The 18,018-nt window shown below is 61.9% G+C and overlaps 2 protein-coding genes across 2 annotated transcripts; both read left to right on the top strand.

The window, feature by feature from the left end:
• Positions 1 to 3,135: 3,135 nt before the first annotated feature.
• Positions 3,136 to 4,864, top strand: LOC309452677 (apoptosis regulator BAX-like; the record flags this gene model as incomplete). The annotated part of the gene is made up of 2 exons (XM_082077326.1): positions 3,136 to 3,279; positions 4,675 to 4,864. 2 exons carry the CDS (start codon positions 3,136 to 3,138, stop codon positions 4,774 to 4,776), a joined length of 246 nt encoding a protein of 81 aa, XP_081933452.1. The 3' UTR covers positions 4,777 to 4,864.
• A 4,455-nt stretch (positions 4,865 to 9,319) lies between these two features.
• Positions 9,320 to 17,773, top strand: LOC309452676 (voltage-dependent calcium channel gamma-7 subunit; the record flags this gene model as incomplete). Its single annotated transcript, XM_082077325.1, has 5 exons — positions 9,320 to 9,515; positions 11,874 to 11,960; positions 12,552 to 12,692; positions 14,742 to 14,887; positions 17,516 to 17,773. The coding sequence occupies 5 exons, from the start codon at positions 9,320 to 9,322 to the stop codon at positions 17,771 to 17,773; spliced, it is 828 nt and encodes a 275-aa protein (XP_081933451.1).
• Between the last annotated feature and the right edge of the window lie 245 nt (positions 17,774 to 18,018).

Raw genomic sequence — 18,018 nt, forward strand, 5'->3', positions numbered from 1 at the left:
CCCCCGACCCCCCCTGACCCCCCCCACCCCCATGGACCCCCCAAACCCCCATGTCCCCCCATTTTGCAGGCAGCTCCCTGAGCTGGTTCGCACCATCCTGGGACCCCCCAAAACCCCCCAAAACCCCCTGAAATCCCCCCAAACCCCCCCGGGATCCCCCCAAACCCCCTCCCCAGGACCCCCCTGACCCTCCCTGACCCCCCCCACCCCATGGACCCCCTAAAAACCCCCGTGTCCCCCCGTTTTGCAGGCGCTGTGCAGGCAGCTCCCCGAGCTGGTTCACACCATTCTGGGACCCCCCAAAAACCCCCCAAAACCCCCTGAAATCCCCCAAACCCCCCCCGGGACCCCCCCAAACCCCTTCCCAGGACCCCCCCGACCCCCCAGGACCCCCCCGTGTCCCCCCTGACCCCCCCAAACCGCCGTGTCCCCCCGTTTTGCAGGCGCTGTGCAGGCAGCTCCCCGAGCTGGTTCACACCATCCTAGGACCCCCCAAAACCCCCTGAAATCCCCCCAAACCCCCCCCGGGACCCCCCCAAACCCCCTCCCCAGGACCCCCCTGATCCCCCCTGACCCCCCCCCCACCCCCATGGACCCCCCAAACCCCCGTGTCCCCCCATTTTGCAGGCAGCTCCCCGAGCTGGTTCGCACCATCCTGGACCCCCCCAAAACCCCCCAAAACCCCCTGAAATCCCCCCAAAACCCCCCAGGACCCCCCAAACCCCCTCCCCAGGACCCCCCCTGACCCCCCAGGACGCCCCCCACCCCATGGACCCCCCAAACCGCCGTGTCCCCCCGTTTTGCAGGCGCTGTGCAGGCAGCTCCCCGAGCTGGTTCGCACCATCCTGGGACCCCCCAGGACCCCCCAAAACCCCCTGAAATCCCCCCAAAAACCCCAGGACCCCCCCAAACCCCTCCCCCAGGACCCCCCCTGACTCCCCAGGACCCCCCCCACCCCATGGACCCCCCCAAAAACCCCCGTGTCCCCCCGTTTTGCAGGCGCTGTGCAGGCAGCTCCCGAGCTGGTTCGCACCATCCTGGGACCCCCAGGACCCCCTGAAATCCCCCCAAAACCCCCCAGGACCCCCCCAAACCCCCTCCCCAGGACCCCCCCGACCCCCCCTGACCCCCCACACCCCATGGACCCCCCCAAAAACCCCCGTGTCCCCCCATTTTGCAGGCAGCTCCCCGAGCTGGTTCACACCATTCTGGGACCCCCCAAAACCCCCTGAAATCCCCCCAAAACCCCCCAGGACCCCCCAAACCCCCTCCCCAGGGCCCCCCCTGACCCTCCACACCCCCCTGACCCCCAAATCCCCATGGACCCCCCCAAACCCCCGTGTCCCCCCATTTTGCAGGCAGCTCCCCGAGCTGGTTCACACCATCTGGGACCCCACAAACCCCCTGAAATCCCCCAAACCCCCCCCGGGATCCCCCCAAACCCCCTTCCCAGGACCCCCCCGACCCCTCAGGACCCCCCCACCCCCATGGGCCCCCCAAACCCCCGTGTCCCCCCATTTTGCAGGCAGCTCCCCGAGCTGGTTCGCACCATCCTGGGACCCCCCAGGACCACCCAAAACCCCCTGAAATCCCCCCCAAAACCCCCAGGACCCCCCAAACCCTCCCCAGGACCCCCCCTGACCCCCCCTGACCCCCCCACCCCATGGACCCCCCAAACCCCCGTGTCCCCCCATTTTGCAGCAGCTCCCTGAGCTGGTTCGCACCATCCTAGGACCCCCCAGGACCCCCAAAACCCCCAAAACCCCCTGAAATCCCCCCAAAACCCCCCAAGACCCCCCCAAACCCCCTCCCCAGGACCCCCCCCGACCCCCCTGACCCCCCACACCCCCCTGACCCCCCAAAAACCCCATGTCCCCCCGTTTTGCAGGCGCTGTGCAGGCAGCTCCCCGAGCTGGTTCACACCATTCTGGGACCCCCCAAAACCCCCTGAAATCCCCCCAAAACCGCCCAGGACCCCCCCAAACCCCCTCCCCAGGACCCCCCCGACCCCCCAGACCCCCCCAGACCCCCCCCACCCCATGGACCCCCCAAACCCCCGTGTCCCCCCATTTTGCAGGCAGCTCCCCGAGCTGGTTCGCACCATCCTGGGACCCCCCAGGACCCCCCAAAACCCCCTGAAATCCCCCCAAAACCCCCAGGACCCCCCCAAACCCCCTCCCCAGGACCCCCCCTGACCCCCCAGGACCCCCTCCACCCCCATGGACCCCCAAACCCCCGTGTCCCCCCATTTTGCAGGCAGCTCCCGAGCTGGTTCGCACCATCCTGGGACCCCCAGGACCCCCCAAAACCCCCTGAAATCCCCCCAAAACCCCCCGGGACCCCCCCAAACCCCCTCCCCAGGACCCCCCCTGACCCCCCAGGACCCCCCCCACCCCATGGACCCCCCCAAAAACCCCCGTGTCCCCCCGTTTTGCAGGCAGCTCCCCGAGCTGGTTCGCACCATCCTGGGACCCCCCAGGACCCCCAAAACCCCCTGAAATCCCCCCAAACCCCCCAGGACCCCCCCAAACCCCCTCCCCAGGACCCCCCCTGACCCCCCAGGACCCCCCCACCCCCTGGACCCCCCAAACCCCCGTGTCCCCCCGTTTGCAGGCAGCTCCCCGAGCTGGTTCACACCATTCTGGGACCCCCCAAAACCCCCTGAAATCCCCCCAAAACCCCCAGGACCCCCCCAAACCCCCTCCCCAGGACCCCCCTGACCCCCCCTGACCCCCCCCACCCCATGGACCCCCCAAACCCCCGTGTCCCCCCATTTTGCAGGCAGCTCCCCGAGCTGGTTCGCACCATCCTGGGACCCCCCAGGACCCCCCAAAACCCCCCAAAACCCCCTGAAATCCCCCAAAACCCCCCGGGACCCCCCAAACCCCCTCCCCAGGACCCCCCTGACCCCCCAGGACCCCCCCCACCCCATGGACCCCCCCAAAAACCCCCGTGTCCCCCCGTTTTGCAGGCGCTGTGCAGGCAGCTCCCCGAGCTGGTTCACACCATCCTGGGACCCCCCAAAACCCCCTGAAATCCCCCCAAAACCCCCTGAAATCCCCCCAAAACCCCCCAGGACCCCCCCAAACCCCCTCCCCAGGGCCCCCCCTGACCCCCCCTGACCCCCCCCACCCCATGGGCCCCCCCAAACCGCCGTGTCCCCCCGTTTTGCAGGCGCTGTGCAGGCAGCTCCCCGAGCTGGTTCGCACCATCCTGGGCTGGACGCTGGAGTTCCTGCGGGAGCGCGTGCTGGGCTGGATCCAGGCGCAGGGCGGATGGGTGAGCGCCCCAAAAACACCCCGAAAACACCCCTTTGTGACCCCAAAATAACCCCTTTGTGACCCCAAAGCACCCCAAAATAATCCCCTTTGTGACCCCAGAACCACCCCAAAATAACCCCCTTTGTGACCCCAAAACACCCCAAAATAATCCCCTTTGTGACCCCAAAGAACCTGCAAAATAACCCCCTTTGTGACCCCAAAGAACCCCCCCAAAACCACCCCAAAATAACCCCCTTTGTGTCCCCAAATCCCCCCAAAACCACCCCAAAATGTCCCCACTCATGTCCCCCATATCCCCCCCCCATGTCCCCTATATCCCCCCCCATGTCCCCCATATCCCCCCCCATGTCCCCCCCATATCCCCCCATATCCTCCCCCATGTCCCCCCATGTCCCCCCATGTCCCCCCATAACCCCCCATATCCCCCATGTCCCCCTGTCCCATATAACCCCCCCATCCCCCCATATCCCCGTGTCCCCCCCCATGTCCCCCCCATATCCCCATGTCCCCCATAGCCCCCCATATCCCTGTCCCCCCCATATCTCCATGACCCCCCCATCCCCCCTGTCCCCCATATCCCCATGTCCCCCCCATGTCCTCTTGTCCCCATAACCCCCCATATCCCCATGTCCCCCCCATGTCCTCCTGTTCCCCATATCCCCATCCCCCCCGTCCCCCATATCCCTGTGTCCCCCCCATATCTTCATGTCCCCCCCATATCTTCATGTCCCCCCATATCTTCATGTCCCCCCCATATCTTCATGCCCCCCATGTCCCCCCATATCTTCATGCCCCCCATGTCCCCCCATATCTTCATGTCCCCCCATATCTTCATGTCCCCCCATATCTTCATGCCCCCCATGTCCCCCCCATATCTTCATGTCCCCCCCCATGTCCCCCATATCCATGTCCCCCCATATCCCCATGTCCCCCATATCCCCCCATAACCCCCAATGTCCCCCCCATCCCCCCCTGTCCCCCCCATATCCCCATGTCCCCCCCATATTTTCATGTTCCCCATATCCCCCCATGTCCCCATGTCTCCCCCATATCCCCATACCCCCCATATCCCTGTGTCCCCCCCATGTCCCCCCATGTCCTCCTGTCCCCATATCCCCCCCATATCCCCCCATATCCCCGTGTCCCCCCCCATGTCCCCCATATCCCCCCCATATCTCACTGTATCCCCCCCCCCAGGACGGGCTCCTCTCCTCTGTGTCCCCCCCCATGTCCCCGTGTCCCCCCCCATGTCCCCCATATCCCCCCCATATCTCACTGTGTCCCCCCCCCAGGACGGGCTCCTCTCCTCCGTGTCCCCCCCATGTCCCCCATATCCCCGTGTCCCCCCCATGTCCCCCATATCCCCCCCATATCTCACTGTGTCCCCCCCCAGGACGGGCTCCTCTCCTCCGTGTCCCCCCCCACCTGGCAGACCGTCTCCATTTTCGCCGCGGGGGTGCTCACCGCCTCGCTCACCATCTGGAAGATGTCCTGACCCCCCCACATCACACAGCCGACCCCCCCAAAAAGTGTGTGTCCCCCCGCCACAAAACGCCGGCAGGGACGGCGCTGCCCCCCCCGCCCCCCCCCCCAAAAAAAAAACATTTGGGGGGGTTTTAACCACCTTGGACTTTATGGGGGGGTGGGGGGGAGTGACACCCCCATAAATGTGGTGCTTTTGGGGGGGGCGTGACCCCCTTAACCCCCCCTCCCCAGCAAAATGGGGGTGACCCCCAAAATGGGGGGGGTGAGGGGGTCATGTGACTTGTGCCCACCCCCCCCCCCCATCCGAGATATTGGGGGGTCATGGGACCCCTTACCAACCCCCCCCCTGAGATGGGGGTGACCCCCAAAATGGGGGGGTGGGGGGGGTGTCATGTGACTTGTGTTCACACACACACACACCCCCCCCCCCCCGATATTGGAAGGGTGGGGGTCATGTGACCCTTGAGATTGGGGGGGTCATGTGACCCCGAGATATTGGGGGGGTGTGTCACATGACCCCTGAAACAGGGGGTTATGTGACCCCCCCAAGATATGGGGGTGGGGGGTGGGAGGTCATGTGACCCTTGAGATATTGGGGGGGGGGGGTGTCACATGACTCCTGAGATTGGGGGGGGGGGGGCACAACCATCGGGTATTTATTGGGACACCCCCCCCATGTGGTGACCCCCCCTTGTGGGGGGGGGGTGGGAATGGGGTCCCCCCCTCCTCGGTGCTTCTCAGTGACGTCATGATGATGTCACGGGGGGGGGGCACTGCCTTCCCCCCCCCCCCCCTTTTTCTTAATTTTCTATGTTTTTGGTTATTTCCTCTTTTTTGTATCTTTTATATCTCGGGGGGGGGGGGGGGCAAATCTGGAAATAAAATGGGAATAAAACGGAGCCTCTGGTGTCACTTTTGGGACCCCCCCGTGTCCCCCCCCCCCACCCCAAAAACCCCTGGGGGACCCCAAATTCGGGCCAGTTTGGGGGGTCATTTGGGGGGTTATTTTGGGGTCCCTTTGGGGGGGGTCACTTTGGGGTCCCCATTTATGCTGCCCCTATTTTTGGGGATCCCTGTGATTTGGTTTGGGGGGGGGGGGGGGTGCTCCCTCAATTTTGGGCCCTTTTCCCCCATTAGAAGGATAAAAGTGTGTCTGTCCACACCCGGACGCCTGGGTCCCTTTTCTGAGGGGGAAGGGGAGGGGTTGCCCGAACTCCTGGGTCCCTTTTCTAAGGGGTGGGTGGGGGGGATCTACCCGGATGCCTGGGTCCCCTATTGATGGGAAAGGGGGGGATGCCCGAACTCCTGGGTCCCTTTTTTGGGGTGATGGGTGCCCGGACGCCTGGTCCCCTATTGATGGGGGTGTGAGTGGGATACCCGAACTCCTGGGTCCCTTTTCTAAGGGGTGGGGTGGTCTGCCCGAACGCCTGGGTCCCCTATTGATGGGGTGGGGGGGGGATACCCGAACTCCTGGGTCCCTTTTTTGGGGTGATGGGTGCCCGGACGCCTGGGTCCCCTATTGATGGGGGGGTGGGGAGGGCGATCGCGCGCGGCCCCTTTAAGAGCGGCCGCCCCGGTGACATCACGGTGGCCGCGGGGGGGGGGAGGGGCCGAATGGGGGGGCCCCCATCCCCCAACCCCCCCCTCCCCCACCCCCCCTCCCCTCCCCCCCCCCGGCCGAGGCCGCCGCGCTCTGTGCGTCCGTCCGTCTGTCCGTCCGTCCTCCAGCGCAGCCGCCGCCGCCTCCGTCCGTCTGTCCGGTGCCCTCCCCCCCTCCCCCCTCCCGCGTCCGTCTGTCCTGCAGCATCTTGTCCGTCCCGCATCCCACAACCCCCCCCACCCCAACCCGTGTCTGTCCGTCCGTCCGGCATCCCCCTCCCCCCCCACCCCGCATCCTCCGTCCGTCTGTCCTTCAGCCCCATCCCCCGTCCGTCTGTCCTTCAGCCCGATCCCCCGCGTCCGTCTGTCCTTCATCCCCCATCCTCTGTCCGCCTGTCCCGCATCTCCATCCTCTGCCTGTCCGTCTGTCCTTCATCCCCTCCCGCCCCCCATCCCGTGTCCGTCTATCCCGCGTCCCCTCCCCCCGCGTCCGTTTGTCCCCACGTCGTGTCCGTTTGTCCCCCGGCGCGTCCGTCCCCCCCCGCCCCCCACCCCCCCACCGCATCCCGTGTCCGTCTGTCCCGCGTCCGTTTGTCCCACATTTCCCCCCACACCGCGTCCGTCTGTCCCACCACCCCCCCCCCCCGTGTCCATTTGTCCCGCATCCCCCAGCGCGTCCATCTGTCCCTTGTTTCCCCCCCCCACCGTGTCCGTCTGTCCCCCCCCCCCGCGCCGTGTCCGTCTGTCCGTCCGTCCCCGATGGCTCCGCGGGGCCCAGCGACGCCGTGAGCGGGTGAGGGGACACACGCGTGTGCGAGGTCACGCGTGTGCGGGGGGGGGGGGCGGGTCACGTGGGGGGGGTCAGGGGGTCACACACGCGTGTGCGAGGCCCGTGCAAAGGGCCCCGTGTGCATGGGGGGGGGGGGAGGGAGGGGGGCGTGCACACGCGTGTGCTCCCCCCCCCCCCCCCTTCCCTTCCACCCCCCATTATGGTCCCTGTGTCCCCAAAATCCCCCCAGGACCCCCCAAATCCCCCCATTAACCCCCCATTCCTGTCCCCCAAACCACCCCCAAAACCCCCCAAAACCCCATGAACCCCTCCATAGTGACCCCCATGTCCCCAATGCACCCCCCCATAACCTTCTCCATCACCCCCAAGACCCCCCCCAACTCCATCCCCTGCATCCCCCCCAAAACCCCCCATAGTGACCCCTATGTCCCCCTTGTACCCCCCCCCGTATCCCTCTCCATCCCCCCCCCCCCCCACTCCATCCCCTGTATCCCCCCAAAACCCCAATAAACCCCCCAACAGTGACCCCCCAAGTCCCCCCCATATCTTTCTCCATCCCCCCCCAGGACCCCCTTTATTTCCCCTCTAACCCCCCGAAACCCCCCAAAACCCCCCCATAGGACCCCCATGTATCCCCCATATCCTTCTCCGTTTCCCCCCCACCCCAAGACCCCCAGGACCCCCCCACTCCATACCCCATAACCTTCTCCATCACCCCCAATACCCCCAACTCCATCCCCTGTATCCCCCCAAAACCCCATGAAAACCCCCCAAAAACCCCAATAACCCCCCCATAGTGACCCCCATGTCCCCCTTGCACCCCCCTTATCCTTCTCCATCCCCCCCAGGACCCCCCCCCAACTCCATCCCCTATATCCCCCCAAAACCCCATGAAAACCCCCCAAAACCCCCCATAGTAGCCCCCCATGTCCCCCCATATCCCCTCCCATCCCCCCCAGGACCCCCAATACCCCCAACTCCATCCCCTGCATCCCTCTCCATCACCCCCAATACCCCCTTTATTCCCCCGTATCCCCCCAAAACCCCATGAAACCCCCCAAACCCCATGAAAACCCCCCAAGCCCCCCCAAAAGCACCCCATAGTGACCCCCTCCATGACCCCCTTGCTCCCCCCCATATCCTTCTGCATCCCCCCCCAAGACCCCCAGGACCCCCCACTCCATCCCCTGCATCCCTCTCCATCACCCCCATACCCCCTTTATTCCCCCCATATCCCCCCAAAACCTCACGAAACCCCCCAAAACCCCAATAACCCCCCCATAGTGACCCCCATGTCCCCCTTGCTCCCCCCCATATCCTTCTCCATCCCCCCCCCAAGACCCCCAGGACCCCCCACTCCATCCCCTGCATCCCTCTCCATCCCCCCCAATACCTCCAATTCCATCCCCTGTATCCCTCTCCATCACCCCCATACCCCCTTTACTCCCCCCGTATCCCCTCAAAACCCCATGAAACCCCCCAAAACCCCAATAACCCCCCCATAGTGACCCCCATGTCCCCCTTGCTCCCCCCATATCCTTCTCCATCCCCCCCAGGACCCCCAATACCCCCCACTCCATCGCCTGCATCCCTCTCCATCACCCCCAACTCCATCCCCTGCATCCCTCTCCATCACCCCCCACACCCCCTCTACTCCCCCGTATCCCCCCAAAACCCCACGAAACCCCCCAAGCCCCCCCAAAAAACACCCCATAGTGACCCCCTCCATGACCCCCTTGCTCTCCCCCATATCCTTCTCCGTCCCCCCAAGACCCCCAGGACCCCCCACTCCATCCCCTGCATCCCTCTCCATCACCCCCAAGACCCCCAACATCCTCCACTCCATCCCTCTCCATCACCCCCACACCCCCTTTACTCCCCCCGTATCCCCCCAAAACCCCATGAAAACCCCCAAAACCCCAATAACCCCCCCATAGTGACCCCCATGTCCCCCTTGCACCCCCTTATCCATCTCCATCCCCCCCAGGACCCCCCACTCCATCCCCTGCATCCCTCTCCATCACCCCCATACCCCCAGCTCCATCCCCTGTATCCCCCCAAAACCCCACGAAAACCCCCCAAAACCCCACGAAACCCCCCCAAACCCCCCATAGTGACCCCCCCCGACACCCCCTAAGCCCCCATTCCCGTTGCAGGGTGCAGGATGAGCTCGTGCAGCTCGCGGGCGCTGACGCTGCTGAGCAGCGTGTTCGGGGCGTGCGGGCTGCTGCTGGTGGGCATCGCCGTCAGCACCGACTACTGGCTCTACATGGAGGAGGGGGTGGTGCTGCCGCAGAACCAGAGCACGCAGGTGCGCATGGCGCTGCACGCCGGGCTCTGGCGCGTCTGCTTCTTCGCCGGTACGTACCCCAAACCGCACCCCCGGGACCCAAATCCCTGTCCCTGGATCCCAGGATCCAGCACTGGTACCCAAACACCCATCGCTGTATCCCAAGAAACAGCCATGGGCCTCAAAACCCCATCACTGGTACCCAAATCCCCATCCCTGTATCCCAGAATCCATCACTGGTACCCAAAACCCCATCACTGGTACTCAAATCCCCATCCCTGTATCCCAACATCCATCACTGGTACCCAAATCCCCATCCCTGTATCCCAACATCCATCACTGGTACCCAAATCCCCATCCCTGTATCCCAAACCCCATCCCTGTATCCCAACATCCATCACTGTTACCCAAAACCCCATCACTGGTACTCAAATCCCCATCCCTGTATCCCAGAATCCATCAGTGGCACCCAAATCCCCATCCCCGTATCCCAAACCCCATCCCTGTATCCCAGAATCCATCACTGGTACCCAAAACCCCATCACTGGTACTCAAATCCCCATCCCTGTATCCCAACATCCATCACTGGTACACAAATCCCCATCCCCGTATCCCAAACCCCATCCCTGTATCCCAGAATCCATCACTGGTACCCAAAACCCCATCACTGGTACTCAAATCCCCATCCCTGTATCCCAACATCCATCACTGGTACCCAAATCCCCATCCCCGTATCCCAAACCCCATCCCTGTATCCCAGAATCCATCACTGGTACCCAAAACCCCATCACTGGTACTCAAATCCCCATCCCTGTATCCCAACATCCATCACTGGTACACAAATCCCCATCCCTGTATCCCAACATCCATCAGTGGTACCCCAAATCCCATCCCTGTATCCCTACATCCATCACTAGTACCCAAATCCCCTTCCCTGTATCCCAACATCCATCACTGGTACCCAAATCCCCATCCCTGTATCCCAAACCCCATCCCTGTATCCCAGAATCCATCACTGGTACCCAAAACCCCATCACTGGTACTCAAATCCCCATCCCTGTATCCCAACATCCATCACTGGTACCCAAATCCCCATCCCTGTATCCCAGAATCCATCACTGGTACCCAAATCCCCATCCCCGTATCCCAAACCCCATCCCTGTATCCCAACATCCATCACTGGTACCCAAAACCCCATCACTGGTACTCAAATCCCCATCCCTGTATCCCAACATCCATCACTGGTACCCAAACCCCATCCCTGTATCCCAGAATCCATCACTGGTACCCAAATCCCCATCCCCGTATCCCAAACCCCATCCCTGTATCTCAGAATCCATCACTGGTACCCAAAACCCCATCACTGGTACTCAAATCCCCATCCCTGTATCCCTACATCCATCACTAGTACCCAAATCCCTGTCCTTGTATCCCAACATCCATCAGTGGTACCCCAAATCCCATCCCTGTATCCCAAAATCCATCACTGGTACCCCAAACCCCATCCCTGTATCCCAACATCCATCACTGGTACCCAAAATCCCATCACTGGTACTCAAATCCCCATCCCTGTATCCCAGCATCCATCACTGGTACCCAAATCCCCATCCCTGTATCCCTACATCCATCACTGGTACCCAAATCCCCATCCCCGTATCCCAAACCCCATCCCTGTATCCCAGAATCCATCACTGGTACCCAAACCCCATCACTGGTACTCAAATCCCCATCCCTGTATCCCAAACCCCATCCCCGTATCCCAGAATCCATCACTGGTACCCAAATCCCCATCCCTGTATCCCAAACTCCATCACTGGTACCCAAATCCCCATCCCTGTATCCCAAACTCCATCACTGGTACCCAAAACCCCATCCCTGTTTAGAATCTATAGATTCTATACATTCCAGGACATGAGAAGGGTCTCTATTGGGTCCTACCTATAGATTCTATACATTCCAGGCCGTGAGGAGGGTCTCTATGGGGTCCTACCTATAGATTCTATACATTCCAGGCCGTGAGGAGGGTCTCTATGGGGTCCTACCTATAGATTCTATACATTCCAGGCCGTGAGGAGGGTCTCTATGGGGTCCTACCTATAGATTCTATACATTCCAGGCCGTGAGGAGGGTCTCTATGGGGTCCTACCTATAGATTCTATACATTCCAGGCCGTGAGAAGGGTCTCTATGGGGTCCTACCTATAGATTCTATACATTCCAGGCCGTGAGGAGGGTCTCTATGGGGTCCTACCTATAGATTCTATACATTCCAGGCCGTGAGGAGGGTCTCTATGGGGTCCTACCTATAGATTCTATACATTCCAGGCCGTGAGGAGGGTCTCTATGGGGTCCTACCTATAGATTCTATACATTCCAGGCCGTGAGGAGGGTCTCTATGGGGTCCTACCTATAGATTCTATACATTCCAGGCCGTGAGAAGGGTCGCTGCGTCGCCTCCGAGTATTTCCTGGAGCCCGAGATCAACCTGGTGACCGAGAACACCGAGAACATCCTCAGTGCGTCACCTATGGGGGCCATAGGGGACATGGGGGCTACGGGGCTTCTAGGGGGGGCTATAGGGGTTCTATGGGGGGTGGTGAGATGGTGTGCGTGGGTTCTATAGGGTGCCATAGGGGTCTACAGGGTCCCCTCTGTGCAGAGATGGTGCGGACGGCCACCCCGTTCCCCATGGTCAGCCTGTTCCTATAGGGGTCTATAGAGTTCCATAGGGGTCTATAGGGTTCTGTGGGGTTCCATTGGGGTCTATAGGTGTCTATAGGGGTCTATAGGGTCCCCTCCATGCAGAGACGGTGCGGACGGCCACCCCGTTCCCCATGGTCAGCCTGTTCCTATAGGGGTCTATAGAGTTCCATAGGGGTCTATAGGTGTCTCTAGGGATCCATAGGTATCTATAGGGGTCTATAGGGTCCCCTCCGTGCAGAGACGGTGCGGACGGTCACCCCGTTCCCCATGGTCAGCCTGTTCCTATAGGGGTCTATAGAGTTCCATAGGGGTCTATAGGTGTCTGTGGGGTTCCATAGGGCTCTATAGGTGTCTCTAGGGATCCATAGGTATCTATAGGGGTCTATAGGGTCCCCTCCGTGCAGAGACGGTGCGGACGGCCACCCCGTTCCCCATGGTCAGCCTGTTCCTCGTCTTCACGGCCTTCGTCATCAGCAACGTGGGGCACATCCGGCCCCAGCGCACCCTGCTGGCCTTCGTCTCCGGCATCTTCTTCATCCTCTCCGGTGAGACACCCCCCAGAACCCCCTAGAGACCCCCTATGGACCCCCCAAACCGGGCACCCCCATAGAACCCCCCAGGGACCCCAAAAACTGACCCAAACCCCCCAAATCCCCAGCATGTGCTGCTGCTCTTCATCTGCAGCATCTTCATCATCCTCTCCCATGGGAGACCCCCCAAAACCACCTATGGAACCCCCAAAACCACCTATAGATCCCTAAAAACATCCCAGGGACCCCCCCAGAACACCCCTGAGCCCCCCAAACCGGGCACCCCCATAGCACCCCCCGGGGACCCCAAAAACTGACCCAAAATGACCCCCAAACCCCATTCCCCAGCACATGCTGCTGCTCTTCATCTGCAGCATCTTCATCATCCTCTCCCATGGGAGACCCCCCAAACCACCTATAGACCCCCCAAAACCCCCTATAGACGCCCCAGAACTCCCTATGGACCTCCCAAAACACCCCCAAACCTGACACCCCCATAGCACCCCCCCAGGGACCCCAAAAACTGACCCAACCCCCCAAATCCCATCACACGCTGCTGCTCTTCATCTGCAGCATCTTCATCATCCTCTCCAATGGGAGACCCCCCCAAAACCACCTATAGACCCCCCAAAACCTCCCAGAGCCCCCAGAACTGACCTCAGAAAACCCCAGATCGGCCCCTGGGACCCCCCCAAATCCCCAGAACTGACCCAGGGGGTGTTTTGGGGTCCCACTGGTGAGGGGGCTTGTTTTGGGGTCCCCCCAGTGACCAGGGGTGTTTCGGGGCCCCCCCAGGGCTGTCGCTGGTGCTGGGGCTGGTTCTCTCCAGCCCCCCCAGGGGGTGTTTTTGGGGTCCCCCCCAGTGACCAGGGGTGTTTTGGGGTCCCCCCCAGTGACCAGGGGTGTTTTGGGGGTGTCTGGGGTCCCCCCAGGGCTGTTGCTGGTGGTGGGGCTGGTTCTCTCCAGCCCCCTCAGGGGGTGTTTTGGGGTCCCCCCAGTGACCAGGGGTGTTTTGGGGGTGTTTTTGGGGTCCCCCGTGCCCACGGGGGTGTTTTGGGGTCCCCCTGTGCCCATGGGGTGTCTGGGTCCCCCCAGGGCTGTCGCTGGTGCTGGTGCTGGTTCTCTCCAGCCCCCTCAGGGGGTGTTTTGGGGTCCCCCCGGTGACCAGGGGTGTTTTGGGGGTTATTTTGGGGCCCCCCCAGGGCTGTCGCTGGTGCTGGGGCTGGTTCTCTCCAGCCCCCCCAGGGGTTGTTTTGGGGTCCCCCTGGTGACCAGGGGTGTTTTGGAGGTGTTTTTGGGGTCCCTCCCAGTGACCAGGGGTGTTTTGGGGGTGTCTGGGCCCCCCCAGGGCTGTCTCTGGTGGTGGGGCTGGTTCTCTCCAGCCCCCCCAGCGGTTGTTTTGGGGTCCCCCCATGACTGGGGGTTATTTTGGGGTCCCCCCAGGGCTGTCGCTGGTGCTGGGGCTGTTTCTCTCCAGCCCCCCCAGGGGTTGTTTTGGGGTCCCCCCGTGCCCATGGTGTTATTTTGGGGCCCCCCCAGGGCTGTCTCTGGTGGTGGGGCTGGTTCTCTCCAGCCCCCCAGGGGTTGTTTTGGGTCCCCCCGTGCCCACGGGGTTATTTTGGGGCCCCCCCAGGGCTGTCGCTGGTGCTGGGGCTGGTTCTCTCCAGCCCCCCCAGGGGTTGTTTTGGGGTCCCCCCGTGCCCACGGGGTTATTTTGGGGTCCCCCCAGGGCTGTCTCTGGTGGTGGGGCTGGTTCTCTCCAGCCCCCCCAGGGGGTGTTTTGGGGTCCCCCCATGACCGGGGGTTATTTTGGGTCCCCCCAGGGCTGTCTCTGGTGCTGGGGCTGGTTCTCTCCAGCCCCCCCAGGGGTTGTTTTGGGGTCCCCCTGGTGACCAGGGGTGTTTTGGAGGTGTTTTTGGGGTCCCCCCCAGTGACCAGGGGTGTTTTGGGGGTGTCTGGGCCCCCCCAGGGCTGTCTCTGGTGGTGGGGCTGGTTCTCTCCAGCCCCCCCAGGGGTTGTTTTGGGGTCCCCCCATGACCGGGGGTTATTTTGGGGCCCCCCCAGGGCTGTCTCTGGTGGTGGGGCTGGTGCTGTACATCTCCAGCATCAACGACGAGGTGATGAACCGGCCCAGCGGCTCGGACCAGTACTTCCAGTACCGCTACGGCTGGAGCTTCGCCTTCGCCGCCTCCTCCTTCCTGCTCAAAGAGGTGACGGCGCGCCTCGCACACTCACTGCACACCGTTGCACACTCACTGCACACCAGCGCACACCATTACAAACCATTTCAAACCATTACAAACCATTGCAAACATTTGCAAACCCTTGCACTCCATTGCAAACCCTTGCACACCATTGCACTCCATTGCAAACCCTTGCACACTCACTGCACACCATTGCAAACCCTTGCACTCCATTGCAAACCCTTGCACACCATTGCACTCCATTGCAAACCCTTGCACACTCACTGCACACCATTGCAAACCCTTGCACTCCATTGCAAACCCTTGCACACCATTGCACTCCATTGCAAACCCTTGCACACTCACTGCACACCATTGCAAACCCTTGCACACCATTGCAAGCCATTACATACCATTGCACACCATTGCAAACCCTTGCACTCCATTGCACACCCTTACACTCCATTGCACACCATTGCACTCCATTGCACACCATTGCACATGCATTGCACACTATTGCAAACCATTGCAAACCCTTGCACACCATTGCACACCCTTGCACTCCATTGCAAACCTTTGCACACCCTTTAAACCCTTGCAAACCCTTGCACACCATTGCAAACCATTACAAACCCTTGCACACCATTGCACTCCATTGCAAACCCTTGCACACTCACTGCACACCATTGCAAACCCTTGCACACCATTGCAAGCCATTACATACCATTGCACACCATTGCAAACCCTTGCACTCCATTGCACACCCTTACACTCCATTGCACACCATTGCACTCCATTGCACACCATTGCACATGCATTGCACACTATTGCAAACCATTGCAAACCCTTGCACACCATTGCACACCCTTGCACTCCATTGCAAACCTTTGCACACCCTTTAAACCCTTGCAAACCCTTGCACACCATTGCAAACCATTACAAACCCTTGCACACCATTGCACTCCATTGCAAACCCTTGCACACTCACTGCACACCATTGCAAACCCTTGCACACCATTGCAAGCCATTACATACCATTGCACTCCATTGCACACCATTGCACATGCATTGCACACCATTGCACACCCTTGCAAACCCTTGCACGCCATTGCACTCCATTGCAAACCCTTGCACACCATTACAAACCTTTGCACACCATTGCAAACCCTTGCACACCATTACAAACCTTTGCACACCCTTGCAAACCATTACAAACCCTTACACACCATTGCAAACCCTTGCACTCCATTGCAAACCCTTGCACACCATTGCACACACTTGCACACCATTGCAAACCTTTGCACACCCTTGCAAACCATTACAAACCCTTGCACACCATTGCACACCATTGCACTCCATTGCAAACCCTTGCACACCATTGCACTCCATTGCAAACCCTTGCACACCATTGCAAACCCTTGCACACCATTGCACACCATTGCAAACCCTTGCACACCATTGCCCTCTATTGCAAACCCTTGCACACCATTGCAAACCCTTGCACACCATTGCCCTCTATTGCAAACCCTTGCACACCATTGCAAACCCTTGCACACCATTGCATACCATTGCACTCCATTGCAAACCCTTGCACACCATTGCACACCCTTGCACTCCATTACAAACCCTTGCACACCATTGCACTCCATTGCAAATCACTGCAAACCCTTGCACTCCATTGCAACCTCTTGCAAACCCTTGCACACCATTGCACGTTGTTGCACGCCGTTGCACGTGGATTTCCCCGTGCTGGCGGTCCCGGTGACGTGTCCCCACAGGGCGCGGGGTGATGTCCGTGTACCTGTTCACCATTGCACACCCTTGCACACCCTTGCACGCTGTTGCACGCGGATCTGGCGGTCCCGGTGACTGTCCCCGTGTCCCCGCAGGGCGCGGGGGTGATGTCCGTGTACCTGTTCACCATTGCACACCCTTGCACACCCTTGCACACCCTTGCACACCCTTGCACACCCTTGCACACCCTTGCACGCTGCTGCCCGTGGATCTGGCGGTCCCGGTGACGTGTCCCCGTGTCCCTGCAGGGCGCGGGGGTGATGTCCGTGTACCTGTTCACCATTGCACACCCTTGCACACCCTTGCACACCCTTGCACACCCTTGCACACCCTTGCACGCTGTTGCACGCGGATCTGGCGGTCCCGGTGACGTGTCCCCGCAGGGCGCGGGGGTGATGTCCGTGTACCTGTTCACCATTGCACACCCTTGCACACCCTTGCACACCCTTGCACACCCTTGCACACCCTTGCACACCCTTGCACGCTGTTGCCCGCGGATGTGGCGGTCCCGGTGACTGTCCCCGTGTCCCCGCAGGGCGCGGGGGTGATGTCCGTGTACCTGTTCACCATTGCACACCCTTGCACGCTGTTGCCCGTGGATCTGGCGGTCCCGGTGACTGTCCCCGTGTCCCCGCAGGGCGCGGGGGTGATGTCCGTGTACCTGTTCACCATTGCACACCATTGCACACCCTTGCACGCTGTTGCCCGCGGATCTGGCGGTCCCGGTGACTGTCCCCGTGTCCCCGCAGGGCGCGGGGGTGATGTCCGTGTACCTGTTCACCATTGCACACCCTTGCACACCCTTGCACGCTGTTGCCCGCGGTGCCGGCGGTGCCGGTGACTGTCCCCGTGTCCCCGCAGGGCGCGGGGGTGATGTCCGTGTACCTGTTCACCAAGCGCTACGCGGAGGAGGAGCTGTACCGGGCCCCCCCGGGGCTGCTGCGCCCCCGGCTCAGCGCCTGCTCGGGGCTGTCGGGGCAATTCCTGCAGCCCCGCGCCTGGCCCCGCCCCCGCAGCGCGTCCGACGCCTCGTCCGAGCTGTCAATCAGGATGACGCAGAGCTACCCCCCCGCCATCCAGTACCCGCGGGGGGGGCACCTGTCCACGTCACCCTGCTAGGGGACAGGGGACATGGGGACATGGGGGTGATGGGGACATGGGGGACATAGGGGGACATGGGGGTCATGGGGACATCGGGGATGATGGGGACATTGGGGACCCCCGAGCTGTCAATCATCAGGGTGACACAGTGACCCCCCCGCCATCCAGTACCCGCGGGGGGGGCACCTGTTGAGGTCACCCTGCTAGGGGACAGGGGACATGGGGGGACATGGGGGTGATGGGGACATGGGGACATGGGGGAT

This window comes from Streptopelia decaocto, assembly GCF_964273445.1.
Source record: "Streptopelia decaocto genome assembly, contig: HAP1_SCAFFOLD_1776, whole genome shotgun sequence".
Lineage (NCBI taxonomy): Eukaryota > Metazoa > Chordata > Aves > Columbiformes > Columbidae > Streptopelia > Streptopelia decaocto.